The sequence below is a fragment of the Teleopsis dalmanni genome, chromosome 2 (genome assembly GCF_002237135.1).
Source record: "Teleopsis dalmanni isolate 2A chromosome 2, ASM223713v2, whole genome shotgun sequence".
Classification (NCBI taxonomy): domain Eukaryota; kingdom Metazoa; phylum Arthropoda; class Insecta; order Diptera; family Diopsidae; genus Teleopsis; species Teleopsis dalmanni.
The window spans coordinates 203,010,266-203,026,193 of NC_051847.1; the positions used below are offsets into that span (position 1 = coordinate 203,010,266).

Sequence of the window (15,928 nt, forward strand, 5' to 3'; positions counted from 1 at the left end):
ACTAGTATTTTAAAAATTTTTAAAATAATGAATTTTATAATAAATGTAAAAAACAAAATTATAAACACGTTATCGAGAGAAGTTTGGATTGTCTAATAAGCAGACAATCCAAATGCAATATCCTATATATGTCTAGATTACTTGGTTGGTTGTTTAAGATAACGACTCTTCATTGCCCCATCAACTGATTGTTATCAATTAATTATCCGATTGCTTATCAAGCAATCGGACAATTATGAAGAACATTTATGAAGTGTAAGAACCTCTAAAATTGTTTTCTTTCTTTCCTAATTCTCTTTCTCACTAAAGCAGGACATGAACAGATAAAAAATGGAAAATTATTTCTTTTTCCTCTGTCAGATTACAGATTATAAACTAAATATACGCATTTTAACCACTTACAGAATTCAGTGATTACTAACCTCAGTTTAGAGAGACTAATTTATTCTAGTAAATAAGCGATAATGTTTATTTAAAATTGTAATCCGATCATTATATTCTATTAGTCGTATACGTTACAAATATCCGCTATTTAAGGGTTTTTAGTGTTTATGGCACATTTAACCACAGTGTGTGAGCACCATTTCTGCAAAAGTCTCTTATATAGCAAATTCTTCCTTTTCTTGCCAGTTCATCAGCTATTTCGACACTCCATTTATTTAGAAGTAAGATTGATAATTTCAAATTATTTTTTTTAATACGAATTACTTTCGATCGACCACATTACAATTGATTGCACTAGAAAGTCTTATTTTGTAGATTATGTAAAGTCATTTTTCAATCCAATTGGGTCGATTAATTATTTCATAATTTTTAATGAACCAGAACTTTTGGTATATAGACAAATTTAGACAAAATGCACTCAAACGTAAATAAGAAGCAAAAACTTATTTTTTTGAAATTATTTTAAAAAATGTGTATGCTTATCTTTTTTTTTAATATGTCAATATTATGAAGCGAGTTATACTTTGTCAAATCAGAGTCTCAAGAAGCGCATTTATTCTATTTAAAATCTATTGCTCATTTGTGTATATATTAATTTGAACAAATTTCATCAATCAAAAGAATAAATGACACATTTTTAAAAGTATATTGGAAATGATTAGTAACCGATATATTTGCGTTTTAGAATAATATACAATAAAAACATAAAAATACTAAAACATAATATAGTGGTAAAATATAGTATATTAATATAGTATATAGAAAAAATAATGGATAATAAATTTAAAACAGTTCTGAGTGAAGTACAGCACTGCTAACACAATAGATATTTTGAGGCACAACCAACCCGTTTCTATCTTTTCAATGAGCGACAATCAATAACGTATACAAGGGGGATTTTAAAGTTGACAACCCACGCTAATCTCCTGCCTATTTTATTTTATGTAATATGTAATAATATGTAATATGTTTTAATTTTAGAAGTAAATGCGTTTTTGAACCCATATGTCATTCAATAAATGGTACTTTGCACCCAGGAAAGTTAAATAAATATAATATATGTATTCAGTACCTATCATTGGAACATATTGGTGGTGTGTTAATCTTCTTCTAATGTATTTTTAGCTTCTTGTATCTTTAAGAAGCTATAATAATCTTTGATAATAATATTCACCCACAAAATTTTACAATATATTACTATGAATTCATACTATTGAATTATTTTGAAAAATGAATCACTTAATATAACGACAGTGAACTATTTTTGATATTTCTGCCTTACTAAATGAGTATAGATAAATATACTATAAAAAAATGAATATAATTTTGATTCAATCATAGCAAAATCTATCTAAAATATATAAATTAAGATATACTAGTTTCCGCTACTTAATAAATATGTACCCAACTGCTGTTATATTAAGTATTGCAGTTTATATACACTTTTGTATATACATTTTTTGCTTAAACACGATGAAAAAAAACTATTGTAACAAACAAAAATAAAGCTAATTTGTTGCCTAAAAAGGTATGTTTTAGCATTAAAAGATACATTTTTTTTATGATCACCTTCAAGTGAATCATTCAAAAATTCCAAATTAAATTGCAAATATAAACGTGAAAAAGCAAACAAAATGCGTGCTAAATTTAATTGTCATGAGAGATAAAATAAAATAGTGACGACTTTTCGAAAGTAAAATAATTGTTTAAACAAGATAGCGAAATGTTTTTCAGTAATTAGAGTAAGTCAAATAATTTTAGAAAAATTGACTCCACAATCTACGACATTAACGAGATAATTACTTATTCAATTGGCACTATTCATTTGTTTGAAAATTTATTATTCCAATGAATAACATTGAACCCATCTTATAAACAATAAATACGAACTATTACATATATTTTATAAAAAATTTATAATATATTTTATATTATAATATATATCATATTTGTTTAAAAATTTTAAATAAGCAACTAGTTGCCTTACTAGCTCATTAATATTTTTGTTAAGTTATAATAAGTAGGTGTTCCCCAAATAACTCAGTAAATGCTTAATTGTTATATACTTGTAATAGCTATAGTTTTAACTGAAGTCAGAGTAAAGTCTCACCATCACCACTATCATCTTCAAGTCTCAAGACCCTGCTTGTCGTTTGTAGCTGTATGTAAAAGAACTATAACCCTTAGATTCACTTTTACCTAACCCGAGTGAGTAACTCTTTAGTAGTTATACAATTGAAAAATTACTACCATGATAACAATTTCTTAATATTCAATGTCATATGAATACAACATATATATTATATATATTATATATGCAGCAAGAGAAAACAATATCACGGATAGAATAACTTTGTAGAATAACTTTGTACAATAACTTTGTAGAATAAAGCAATACTAATCATTAATTAATATATTTGATGATATGTGACCATTCCATTGACGCTTCTCTAATATATAGAAACCACTAAAATACATAACATAAAAAAAACACAATTTTAAATAAGTTGACATCATAAATCCTAATGGAACATCAAATCGTATGGTCTATGGCCATGATGTTCTTATTAAAATTAAAGAAGTTGGGAATACATAGAGTGAAAAAAAACTATAAAATTAAAAGAAAACTATGCTAGCTATTTCGAAAACATTAACAAATCCCATCCCTATCATTCATATCATGAAACTTTTCAAATTTTAGAATATTATCAAGCAAAATATAAAGAAAATCAATACTGTTATTCATATTATATATCTGCTACATATACTTACTGATTATAAAACTATTTGTTCCAATTCTTATTAATAGCATAAGCTATAAGCTATATATGTTTTCATAAACTATAAGATTCTTATTAAAGACTTGATGAAAAAAATTTTGGTCTCTTCATTGAAATGTTAAAGAGTTCATTAAGAAGTATTAATTACTTTATTTGATTTACTATTTACTATTTGATTACTATTTGTATATTGAAATTTGTTTTTTGTTGTAAGATCAAATATTTATAAATATTAATTAATTTTATGCTTCTTCTATGAGGATGATATGATTAATTCAATTTTACTTGTAACTAAACTTGATCTGTGTGGACTCAAAGGTAGTCCTAAGGCAAAGGTAGTCCTAGGGGAAAGGTTGATGCTATTATCTTTTTGTTAGTTATCAAAATTCTTTTCAATATACAGACAGACAGATGCACATGAGTATATTTCATATATCCTGTCAGTTAGCTTTATTTTGTTAATCAAAATACGATTTTGACAGCGTTACTAACAGATAGAGGGAATAGAGGGAATAAGTCTCGCTGAAGAGGGGGTGTTTTAGTCCGTATACTACATATTAATGTTAGGGAGTCGGACACACCATTCCGCCGACGGTCGGTTTGACGGTGCATAAAGCATTCCACATCCTCACCACAAAAAAAAAAAAAAAAAAACTAACAGATAGACATAGTTAATATACTTTTTAATTAAAAAAAAGATATTAAAATATAAAAAATTAAGTCGATGTTTAAAAATTTTTTTTCGTTTAGAACAGAAATTTATTACTAAATATGTTGAAATTTATAACTAAATATGTAGGCATATATTCATAATATATACAAATATTTTTTGAAAATTGTATCTTGTATATTTGACAAGATCTTTGTACTCTAATTGCAGTGTATTTTTCTCTAATAGGATTACTATTTATTGACAATTTTGAACTTTATTTGAACTAAAAAGTCATCTAATATTAGCAAAAAAAATATATATGTTATATTTTAATATTATTAACGGTCTCTCAATTTAAAATATTTAGTTTGTTCAACTTGAAACAAAATTACAAGAACAATTTGTTTATGATATCGAATCCTGCTATCCCTACGAACAAAATTAAGGTTCTTATATTTCAAAAAAAGTTTCTAAATTAATATAGATGGTACATCACAAACTACGATATTCACAAAGACCTAAAAATCCATAATGTACATGAAACAATCCAAAAAAGCAGTGCTAACCATATATCTAAATTGCCGCAGCACATAAATTTGGAAATGAGAAGACTCACTGCCTTGGAACTAGGGCACAAAAAACATTCAAAACGCACACTTCCAGTCTACTTAAGTGTTGAGTATTAAAGGGTTATATAGGTTATTTATTTATTGAAATTGTCGGAAATGTATTGAAAATATCATTATCATGTTATCTTAAATGATAATTTAAGATGACTCAAACTTCCAAAATTCATTTGTTGAAAGTATTAACATACTAGATATCTATGATAGTTCTAATATTAATAGAAAAAATACAAACAAAAAAAGAAAAAAAAATATGTATATCAACCAGACTTTATAAATTATATTTTAAAGACTTAATAAAGTCAAATTTTCGAGGATAAGGCAATAATAAAAATATTCCTCTTTTATACTTAAGAGTCTCACAATAATCTTACTTAAACCCAAAATTACTTTATGATTAAAAAATAATATTATTCATACATACATATATAGTATATCAACTTATTTCAGTAAAAAATGTTAACTAATTTTTTTCTGAATTTTTTAATATTAGAAAAGTAAACAAATTTTTTTTATATTAATTTTTTTTATATTAACACTCGCAACAAAACTTTTATCAAACAGTTTTATTAGCATGTCAGACGCGAAATATTATGAAGTAATTTTGTATCAACGGAAATCAAAAAACGATTTCAAAGTGTGAATTTATAGTAATTTCAAAATAAAAAGAAAAAATTTAATTATTTACACTAAAACTGACAGTTTCAATCGTCTTTCAATGTTTCAATTAAAAATTTGAATGATTTTTTATTATTTGATTTAAAGCTTTTTTTCACTACCTGAGGGCTATAAACTTTTTTTTTTTTAATAACTAAAAAGCAACAAAACTGCTTCACTTTTTACACGTATTTTATATATAATAAATTTGATGTGTTTATCAATTTATCAGTTTTTGCGATCAGTCAATAGAGCTTTTCGCGAACCATTCACGTGAATTACCTGTGGATCACTGCCATGATCGCTCCGTTTATTTTCTGAAATGCTCCAAAATGATTCGAAGTGGAGTGGAGATTTTTGCTTTTGCTTTGTTTTTGAATTTTATTTTTATCTTATTTTATTTTTATTTTTTTTTTACTTTGTTTTTAATATATATTTCCTTTAACGTTTATATAGCTAAGATCTTTGTGTTTGCACTAATGTTTTTGCTCTGTACGGTTTTTAGAGACCGGCTGCAGCTGCTGAACACTCTCCGCCGTTCTTATTTACTCATTAGTTTTAGATCTGAAATTAAATGAGAAAAATAAGAAATTTTATTTTTTTTTCTTTTGAGAAATCATAAAAATACATTTATTTTACATATATATATATATATATTAATATGAATTAAGTGTTTGTTGATGTGACTCAACGGTAGCGGTTTTTGTTGTTAATGGGAAAAATTAAATAAATAAACTAACATATAAACAGTTCGCTAAAAGTAAACAGTAATATTATTTACCAAAAGAAAATTTTATGTAAATATTTACTATTAGGGGTTTATTAGTAGTTTAATAAATTAAAGTAAACATATTTAATGTATTATTAATTTTACTAAGAAAATTAATTGCAATCATAATAAAACAAAATTGCATATTTATTTGCATATTAAACTTGCATTGCTTATTATTTAAGTAGAAAAATACAATTTCAAATACAAAAAAAAATATTAAAATTACGAACTTCTACAGGGTGATGTCACTATACCTTCCGCAAGTGATTGAGCTGAATCTTTGGTCAAAGAAAAATTGCAGGTAAAAACAAACACTCGATAGTTTAAGAAAAGTGCATTCAAATTAAGTAAATCATACACATATTCCATATATTCTACTAAATATATTCTACTATTAGATATAAACCCCTAATATATATATGTCAATATGATGATAGTGTAAACTGAATTTTTTTGAATAGTTTCAATCATTTATGTTAGCTGATAAGCCCATATTTCTGAAAATTTGTGTATTATTTAAATTTTTTTGTTTTTTAGTTTTCATTTATTATCTTGCCAAATTTTTTCTGCTAAAGGAACTTTTCTTCTATCAAATTGACTTCTTTTCTCACCACACTAACAGAGTTGTCGCCTTTCAAAATTATTAACATAGCCTTGTTGACTTGTCAGATTGGTTCTTGAAATTGATGCCCACTGAATCTTGTATTAAAATATTGCATTATATATGTTCAGAAAAAGTCTCCAATTAATTCTTCCTCTTTGCTTGATTAAAAGCGAGTTAGTGTCTAAAGCACTCTTACTTAATAGTATCTGTGACCACTTGAATGGTCCACTGTAATAAGAGCTCCGTTGAATTCTGTTAACAAGTTATTGAAAGAGTTTTATAGAAATCTTACTTTAAAGCCCAAGATATCTTCCTAACGGAATATATATTGCATTTGATTTAATAAGTGCAATTCTGAATTAGTGTACGCATCCACAAATCGAACAATTTAAGCACTCGGTCTTTAAAATCTTGTCTCCACTTTCAAATCTTTGTGTATGTCTTCGTTTTGGATGTATTAAATTTTACAGAAATTTACTTTTCCAATATTCCTTAGGAATTAATTTTTTCATTATTTAATCTCTCATTTTTTCATTATTCTCCAAAATATTTCGTTGGTATTGCAGTAAAAAATAATCTGTCTAATACCTAATATTATATGAGTAACGATACGTTTCTACAATTAGAAGCACTACTGCTTCAAGCTAATAAACTCCTTTTCGTTACATGCACTCTTATTAGCTGTATGTAGCTAAAAGATCCTAGGTTACTTTTATGCCATCAAATGTATTAGGAGTTTAAATTTTCAACTTCTGGAAAGTCTTGTTTATCGCTCAAAAGGAAAAAGTAGTCAATGCCCATAAATACAATATATTAAGCAATAGTAATCCATAGTAATATCATCACCATCATCCATAACTATGATGTCCTTGTAGAACCTAAGCTTGTTTTACAACATTCCTACATTCTCCTCTTCTCTATTTTTGGCTTTTATCTTCCAGTTGATGAGATTAATGTCATATCTTTCTCGTTCTTAATTTTCTTCTCATTGGTCTAACTTCACTTTCGAAGATTCTGGCTGCTGCTCCTTCTTCTGGTATCCTCACAACATGTCCTACCCACCTTCAAGCGTTGCTTTCTTATGTGCTTGATTATTGTGTCACATTCCATCAGTGGATATAGTTCATCATTATATGTTATGCGATATTCTCCGTTTTCTTGCACTGGTCCAAATACTTTTTTCATAATCCTTATTTCAAAATACCACCAGTTTGTAATCAATAGTAATAGAGTAAGTAAATAATCAATGCAGTCAATGCATGTCTATACAAATATCTTAAAAAATATATTTGTCGAAAATATAGCTCTGTTAACACATCTGTTAAATCTGTGGTCAATCGTACTACATAGACCTTTACCACAAATCTGTTTAAGCAATTCAATTAATTTTATGCTGAATGAATTTATGTATTTCAATGCATTTATGCAATATACCTTTCTATGCATAAAATTATGAAATCCTTTATATATCACTACGAAGTATACATATATACTTATATGTATATATACTTTGCTATTAAAGTTCACACGTCAATATATATATACATACATACGAAATCAAAAATTCCAAATAACTTAATGGTACTAATGCTTTTACTTTATATTAAATATATATTGGATTCCAGCTCAGCTCGTAATTATTACGCTTAGTAAAATTGTTAATAATTTTGTTAATTTCGTATTCAACTCCTGCATGCATGCATGTTATATGCCATTTCGATTATTATGCTTGCATCAAAATTCTAAGGATTCATTAATGACTGCATTGAAATGTACAGAATGATTAGATCCTACTGAATAATTGCATTACCAAATCATCTGCAGTTCATTTTTACACAAGTCTCAGATGTAAATCAAGACGTTGCCAGTCTATTATGTCTCTCAAGTCACTGACATATTACATTACATTTACTTGTAATTATTATTTTGGCAGTGCATTCGGATCACCATCACCGCTGCTACTGACCGATAGGGAAGCACATCGAAATTGTATAGAAATAATTCATAAATTTAAAGCATAAATTCTTGCATTATTCGGAAATATACATTATACTCGTACTATAAATATATGTACGTGTGTGTGCTTGGATATTTATTGCATTATGAAATATGCATTTCTGCACTTACGTCTAGGAAATTGTATCTGCGTTGCATTCGTCTCTGCATGCATCGAAGATAGCGTTACATCATTATCTTCATGAAAGCACAAGACTATAAAATTTTGCAATTAATGAAAGTTAATATCTAATTTTACGGCATATTTGGTATGCTTAAATTGCTGTAGATTTATTTAATGTATTTATGAGAACAAAACTGCAAAATTTAAATATTGTATCTTCACTCTATAATTTATGCAAATTTATGGTAGCCAATTTTCTCATGCTGACTGTGAAGTATGCAATACTTAAATATTTATGTAAAACGTGTAGTACAGATAACTAAATTAAAATTATTTTACCATACATATTTTCTAATAAAAATATTGTATTTTTCTTTTAAATTGCATGGCTCATTTATGTAGCATTCGTATAACACGAATAAAACTTAATAGCAATTATTGCTGCAAGATAACTTCTCCTTAATTTTATTTTTATTGGTTAAAATGTTAATAATATGAACACTGATGGACTAGCATGTAGGGCGTACTGAGAACAAAAATTTAACACTGATTTTTTGGACAAATTCAAAAATTCTACCAATATTGCCCATAGAGCTCGAAAATTTTACCTTAAAAATTTGGTAAAAGCATTTATTCGAAGATATTGGCATATTCCACAGTCTTTGCTCATTTAACTTCATTTTAACTTCTAATCAATTCTTAATTGAATTCTATTTTCCAAAAATGTTGCTGCTCCCTCCAGTATGTGATGCTAAGAAGAACTATAATATCTTTCACAAAATTGATTTATATAGCAGATCCCTCCTAGTCTTTGCAACAAGTCAATTTCATTCAGTGCATTTCATAATGATTTATTTACTTGATATGCTTTATATATAAGCACACTTCCTCTACTGCAAGGCCAAAGTAGAGTCACCAAATTGCACATAATCCGGAGCTGAGTATGATAACGCAGAGTACACATTATTCAAGCGCAATAAGTGACTAGCTGGACAGAGTCAACTAGCAACGCAAGTCGGTATATTCGTTCCAAGAGCCGTGACTAAAAAATTTCTAACAATAAAACAAGCTGGGGTCGTATAGTTAAGTTCGCTGAAAAAATACTTAGTCTACGGAATGTAGATTTAGACGAAGGACAGTTGGAAATAATCAAAGCGGAAGACAAGTTAACTCACCCGAAGCAGTGGCTACGATGAAAATCTTAAAGAGGAACTACTTTGAAAAAACATTAACGTCTTTAAGAATGAAAGAAAAGGATAGAGTGCGTGCGAGTCGGGCTCTCACTTTCCGTGATCCTGGTTTGTGGTCAGCCAAAAATACAAAAATTATAATCGCAATTATGCATACACGACTATAAATTTTGCAGAACATTTGAAAAATACTAAAAAATCAAAAATAGCTATCAATACAAATTATTTTTTAATATAAGGATATATACGAAAGAATATAATGTAATATAAATATTTAATAAATATATAAAATATTATTTTATAAGATAAAAATTAATTATTATAATTAATAATTAATTTAAATTAATTAATTAATATTAATAAATAAATAATAATACTTAATAAAAATAATAAAATTATTAAAATTATAAATATTAACAATATAAAATAAATATTAATTCCTACTGTCCTGATTCTGGCTACGTTATAAGCGAAGCTAGTACGTACTATATTCATATCAAATTTTTAAAATTATATTTCTATATCTTATAGATCATATTAAATTTATTTTTTAATATAGAAAACTCTAAGCATATGTAGAATAATAAACTGCCTAATGTGTAGTGTGTAATGCATAGCGGTTTATATTATTAATTTTTAATTGTTTACAAATGAATCAAACGTCAATCACCTAATTGAACTAATAGCTATTCAATTTAATTTTAAATTATTTTCTAAACCATCAATCAGTACTGAGTTATTGGATGAATGATCGAACATAAACAATAATCATCTTATAATATATGTATGTGATGTGAAATCATGGGACAATTCTAGTAACAATATATAGCAATTACTTTCCAGCACAAAGCCTTAAATAAAAGATGACATAATAAGATAAAAACCTCAAATAGTCAGACTGTCATAATTATTAAGATCGCAGATCTGCTAAAATTATGTCTGCAATGTGTTAAATATAACGAGTGAATAGTTTCGTTTACAAAACGCTTGTGGATCACGAACAACTCAAAATAAAAAGTCATAAACCAACAAAACCAAAAAAAATTTGTCATTAAAATTTTGACAATTTCTGTGTAATTTTAGCATATTTTGTATTTTTTATTTTAGTTTATTTTCTTTCAAAATTAATTAACAACAAAATAATAACCATAATTGTAAGTCAAAACTGTAGAGAAATTCAATCCATCAGTACATTTTGCCCAGCGGCATTAAAGGCGTTAAGTAAAATAATAATTAATAAAGTAAATAAATATGGTATATGACACATATACATATAGGTAAATTTGTATCTCAGACACAATACATAAAATGACATAATTTATGTATGAGCCATTATCAAGGAATCTCGCTTTAGGACGTGCAAAATTTTAACAACCGAGAAGTAATAAATAGTTAAGATACGTTACTTGGGGTTTACGTGAAATCACATAAAAATCAAAAAATAAATTTTAAAGACCACGATTATATGCATTTTGTCTTAACTTAGCACAATTGTATAATTGTAAACAAGGTTTGCTTTTGTTGTAACTCATATCTTAATATTTTCGCGTAGTTACTAAGACTCTTCAGATCTCTATATGACTTTGTTGTGGCTTTGAAATGTTGACACTGACCTCCATTGTATCTACACTAGCAAAAACGAAATAACTCAGCCTTAAAAGCTAAAATATTTTATGAATTATTGAGTTGAAACGCAAACGTTTGCGAACTATAATTTCCTGACTTACATAAAGTGGGGTGAAAGGAATAATAATTTTTAAATACATATTTTCATTGTAAATGCATTAAATTAAATTGATTCAGAATTGCACTCATTTTAAATTCAACTCAGGTTCATTTTATAAAAATTCTCTTAGTAGCGCTCATTGAACAGCAAGTCCGACACCAATTTTACTTTCACTAATTACTCATAACACCTATAGTACTACTACCTAGGAATTCCGATGTTGTATTTAAATTAGCTTAAATGCATTCATTTGGAAAGATAATATAAATGTAATTAAAACATTTTGCATATTCTTATGAATAAAATAGTATAATAATAAAATTAAAATAAAATTTTTAATGTGATAATAAGCACTCAATTAAAATTTTAGAAACTAACATTTACATATATATTATACAGTATCACGCTGTTTTTTTAATTATAATAATTTTCTTATACAATATAATATAATGTAATCTATATTAAATATTTTAATACTATAATTTTAATTATTTTGTAAATAAAACCGGCGATGATAAGCCTTACTACAGTTCTAAACAGTTTAGTTCACAACCTTAGATAACTAATATAGCATTTCTGATAAGAATTCAAACATATTTTTCTTGTAAGTGGCGAAATTTAATAAAAATAAAACAATCCCTCAAAATATATAAAAATTTATTATTTAACGTTAACAGGAAAATAAAATTTGATTTAGTCGAAATTTCAGTACCCTTAAGATATATCTACTATATAAAGAATTCACTGATTTATTAAATAAAATCTTAATCACTCATACCAATTCTCCACACATTCCTGATGGACTGTTTGAGAAATGACCTTCAACCTTTTCAGTGAATTTCTCTTAGGACTACAATCAACGGGATACACCTTCACTAAATTCGTAATCTTAGATTCGACTACAAAAAAATCATACAAGGCCATGACAGGTAAAAACGGAGATTGGTTGTTGTTATTATAATCCGAAGAGATCCAAAATTGTAGAAGATACAATTTAATATATATTTATTTATTTAATTATTTATGAGTTAACAGTAAAACTAGCTAACTAATTTTAACTAGAGAACTAGGTCTTCGCCTTGTATATATATATACAAGGTTATATATATTGGTTAGGTAAAGAGATTGTGAGAAGAATAGAAGTTTGTTTAGAATTGGGAATGGATAGAACCAAACATCATTAAGTATGTCCATTGACACATGAAAACAGATGGGCGACATTATTGAGAATAGTGATGGAGTTAGGAACGATGGTTAGTCGATCATAGTAACGCAAGTAAGGATTTGATATATTGATTTTAGTAATGATTGATAGACTACTGAAGTAATGATTTGAATGAAAGACATTTAAGATATCAAGAGTTTCTTAACTTTTTTCGTTTAATATTGAATATTCCAACCTGCATAATGAAATGAAGATAACCAGGAAACTATAGCTTAAACTTTTTATTTTTTTAAGAGATTATTAAGAATTCAAATTTTTTAATTGTAAAAAATCATACAATTTCAAAGAAAAACCCTTCTTTATTTATAAAAATTCGTCATAATTTTATTATAGATACTTGCAGGAGTGTACAGGAGTGTGTTCGCTGGCATACTCTTAAACTCCGTTTATGCAATTAGTGTCATTCAGCACTTTCGATACATTATCTGTATAGTTACTTTACGAGTAATACTGGGATCACTATAGTTACACGGCATTGCTCCATACTATGGGGCTTGTAACCATATATTGTTTCTTTTAGAAGCAAGTTATGGTCCTTCGGGTCTTTTGTGAGTGCAGTTATGGATTTCTACATTCAATTATTTTAACAAATGCTCATAGAATAAAAAACAAAAATAGACAGAAATTCTATAACTGACAAAAATTGCACATTGTGCTTATTAAAGAATATATCCGTGTTGTTTAGATGAAATATTACTGCGATTAATATAGCAATTTCGGTGCTATCCAATTAACTTTTGTAACCAAAAAATACAAGGAAATTCGCAAAAAAATTATTAAAAGTGACAGAGAAATGACAATTGACCACAATTTGGATAAAAATACCTCACTAAAAGTTTACAATATAAATATGATTTAACTAAATTAAAAATGCACTTCTTATTTATATCATCTATTGTGATTCAAATTTTTTAATGAAATAAATTAATGGCATATTCTATCACTATTCACTCTTATTCGAGATGCAAATAAACGGACGAAGATATTTGTTAGGGGCAAAAAAATTGTGAAAGCAAAAAATTATTTTAAATTCTAATAATCATATAATTTCAATGATACAATTATTTAAACAATTTCAGTTTATTTCAATTATTTTAAAAAACATTATCTTACATCCCCATGATAACGTAAATTGCCCCTAAGCAAAAACTTAAGTATTTATTTTAAAAACTCAAACATTTTAATAAAAGCAGCAGCTACTAATTAGAGATAATTAGAATCAATTAGTTAAGTGGCTACCTATTAATGACACCAGCGTTAAAGCCGATAAATAGATTCACAACATTTAGCATAAAGAAGCCGTCTATCTTCTAAGACGATATAAACTCGTTAGGATAAATGAAATAAACAAAAACCATCCAGTAAATAATCAAAAGTACGTAAAAATGTACATAAAATACCTGTTTAGTTTAGCGTTCGAGGAAGAGTTTCTATTCGCACCAAAATCCGAAATCACAAGTTTCAAGAAAATCACGTCTACAATTTCTTCCGGGCACAATTTAAATATATTTCTTAAATTATTATTTCTATTTTAATTTTAACACAATTGAATTTTGCTATTGATTTCGAATGCTTCTTGTTTACAAATCACAAATTAATCACCAAACGACACTTTTGGATTTATTTACACTTAATGAAGCGTAGACACATGCGACAAGTGCGACTCCGTATTTGCTCTGAGACGATCGACAAGTTTTGAGACACTGACTTAGAGGCAAGACTTTGACAGCAGTTTTATTGAGCTAAGCACATCGAATGCTGGAGCAAAATTATGTATAAATTGGAATACAAGTACACTCTTTGCTCAGCCCATACGAGTTTTTTAGTAGCGATATACTATTACATTTGAATGAACTAAAGAGAGTGGATTAATAATGATAAGGTCTGAAGTAGTCTTATCAGCAGTTTTTTGTTTATGTTAAATTCTTAAAAAAATGTGTACATACATATATAAAAAGTCAAGTTTGTTAAAAATTTGTACTACAATTAGGTAATCTCACATATTAAAAAAGTAAATAATACCCAAAAAGTGTATACATTATTTAATATATGTATATTAAAAGTTGATATTTATTTCTCATTTATACAGGATGTGATTCCTTTTAAATAATAAAAACGAAATTTCTATCGCTCGCATCAAAAACATTATGTTAAATGATCTTTACAAAAATAAGTCAATAGTGTGTGGAAACCCACACAGAGTAACTGCGCACTCCCTATAATTCGCACTGCAGAAGTTGTGGAAACCCGCAGGAGAAAGAAACCATAATACATTTTCTCTGTAAATACCCGGATTTGGCGTCCAGAAGATATAGTTTTTAGGAAGATACTTCTTTGATAGTTTATCAGGCTGTTCATCGGTGAAGACAAACGTCGTATTAAATTATCTAAATTCGGCGGGATCAATTTAGTCTCTAGTCTTCTATACTAGGGTTCTTGCGAGGAATGTAGTAGCAAAACGGCGAAAAATCGCTAATTGAGGTACATGAAAGTTATCCAATGGCCTGTCGCTGCAACCAACCAACGAACCATTATAAGGATTAGACTAAAAACAAACTTGTCATATATTAATATTAGTCATCACATTATACTACGATTAAGAACTTTAAATATAGTACATTAACTATATATTACGAAACACAGAAAAGCATATTCCCTCAACAGAATAGAGCTAAAGTCACTATGGATTACATAGCAAAACTTATGCCATTATTTTAACAAAATAGGCCAATCTGATCTTACAAAATGCTGTCTCGTTGAGTAAGTTAAGGTCCTTTATTATAGTTTATGTAACTATGATCTCTAGGTTAAGGAAAAAATGATTACTTAGCCAAAGAAGAGGCTTATAAGACTGAAGAGCCAGTTCAGAAGTCAAAAATTTACTTAGTTTTCAGATAATTTCTGTAATTTAGAATAACTTGTATCCAATTAAATAGTTAATAATATTAAAAATTAAAAATTATTATTAATAATTAATACACACATAAATATATAGTTCTTCAATTTTTTTCAACGGGGAAGCAAGTAGCTACTGACCTTACTGAAGACCCCCTGAATCAAGCTTCATGTACACAAATACATCGATGATAAAATGTAGTTAACTGCGGTAAAAATCAAGTATTAATTACAGTGT

The 15,928-nt window shown here is 27.2% G+C and overlaps 1 protein-coding gene across 2 annotated transcripts in view; it reads right to left on the minus strand.

The window, feature by feature from the left end:
• The window catches only part of LOC119678759 (gelsolin-like), a 36,344-nt gene extending 21,855 nt beyond the window's left edge, over positions 1–14,489 (minus strand). The window contains exons 1-2 of one of the 2 annotated variants that reach the window (XM_038090802.1): positions 14,196–14,489; positions 5,442–5,723 (exon numbers count right to left, since the gene is read on the minus strand). In XM_038090802.1, the coding sequence (XP_037946730.1) occupies positions 5,442–5,458 (17 nt within the window). In that variant the 5' untranslated portion in view covers positions 5,459–5,723; positions 14,196–14,489. Of the gene's footprint in view, positions 1–5,281; positions 5,405–5,441; positions 5,724–14,195 lie in introns of those variants that run through there. The other variant, XM_038090803.1, reaches the window with a different exon arrangement.
• Positions 14,490–15,928: the final 1,439 nt, after the last annotated feature.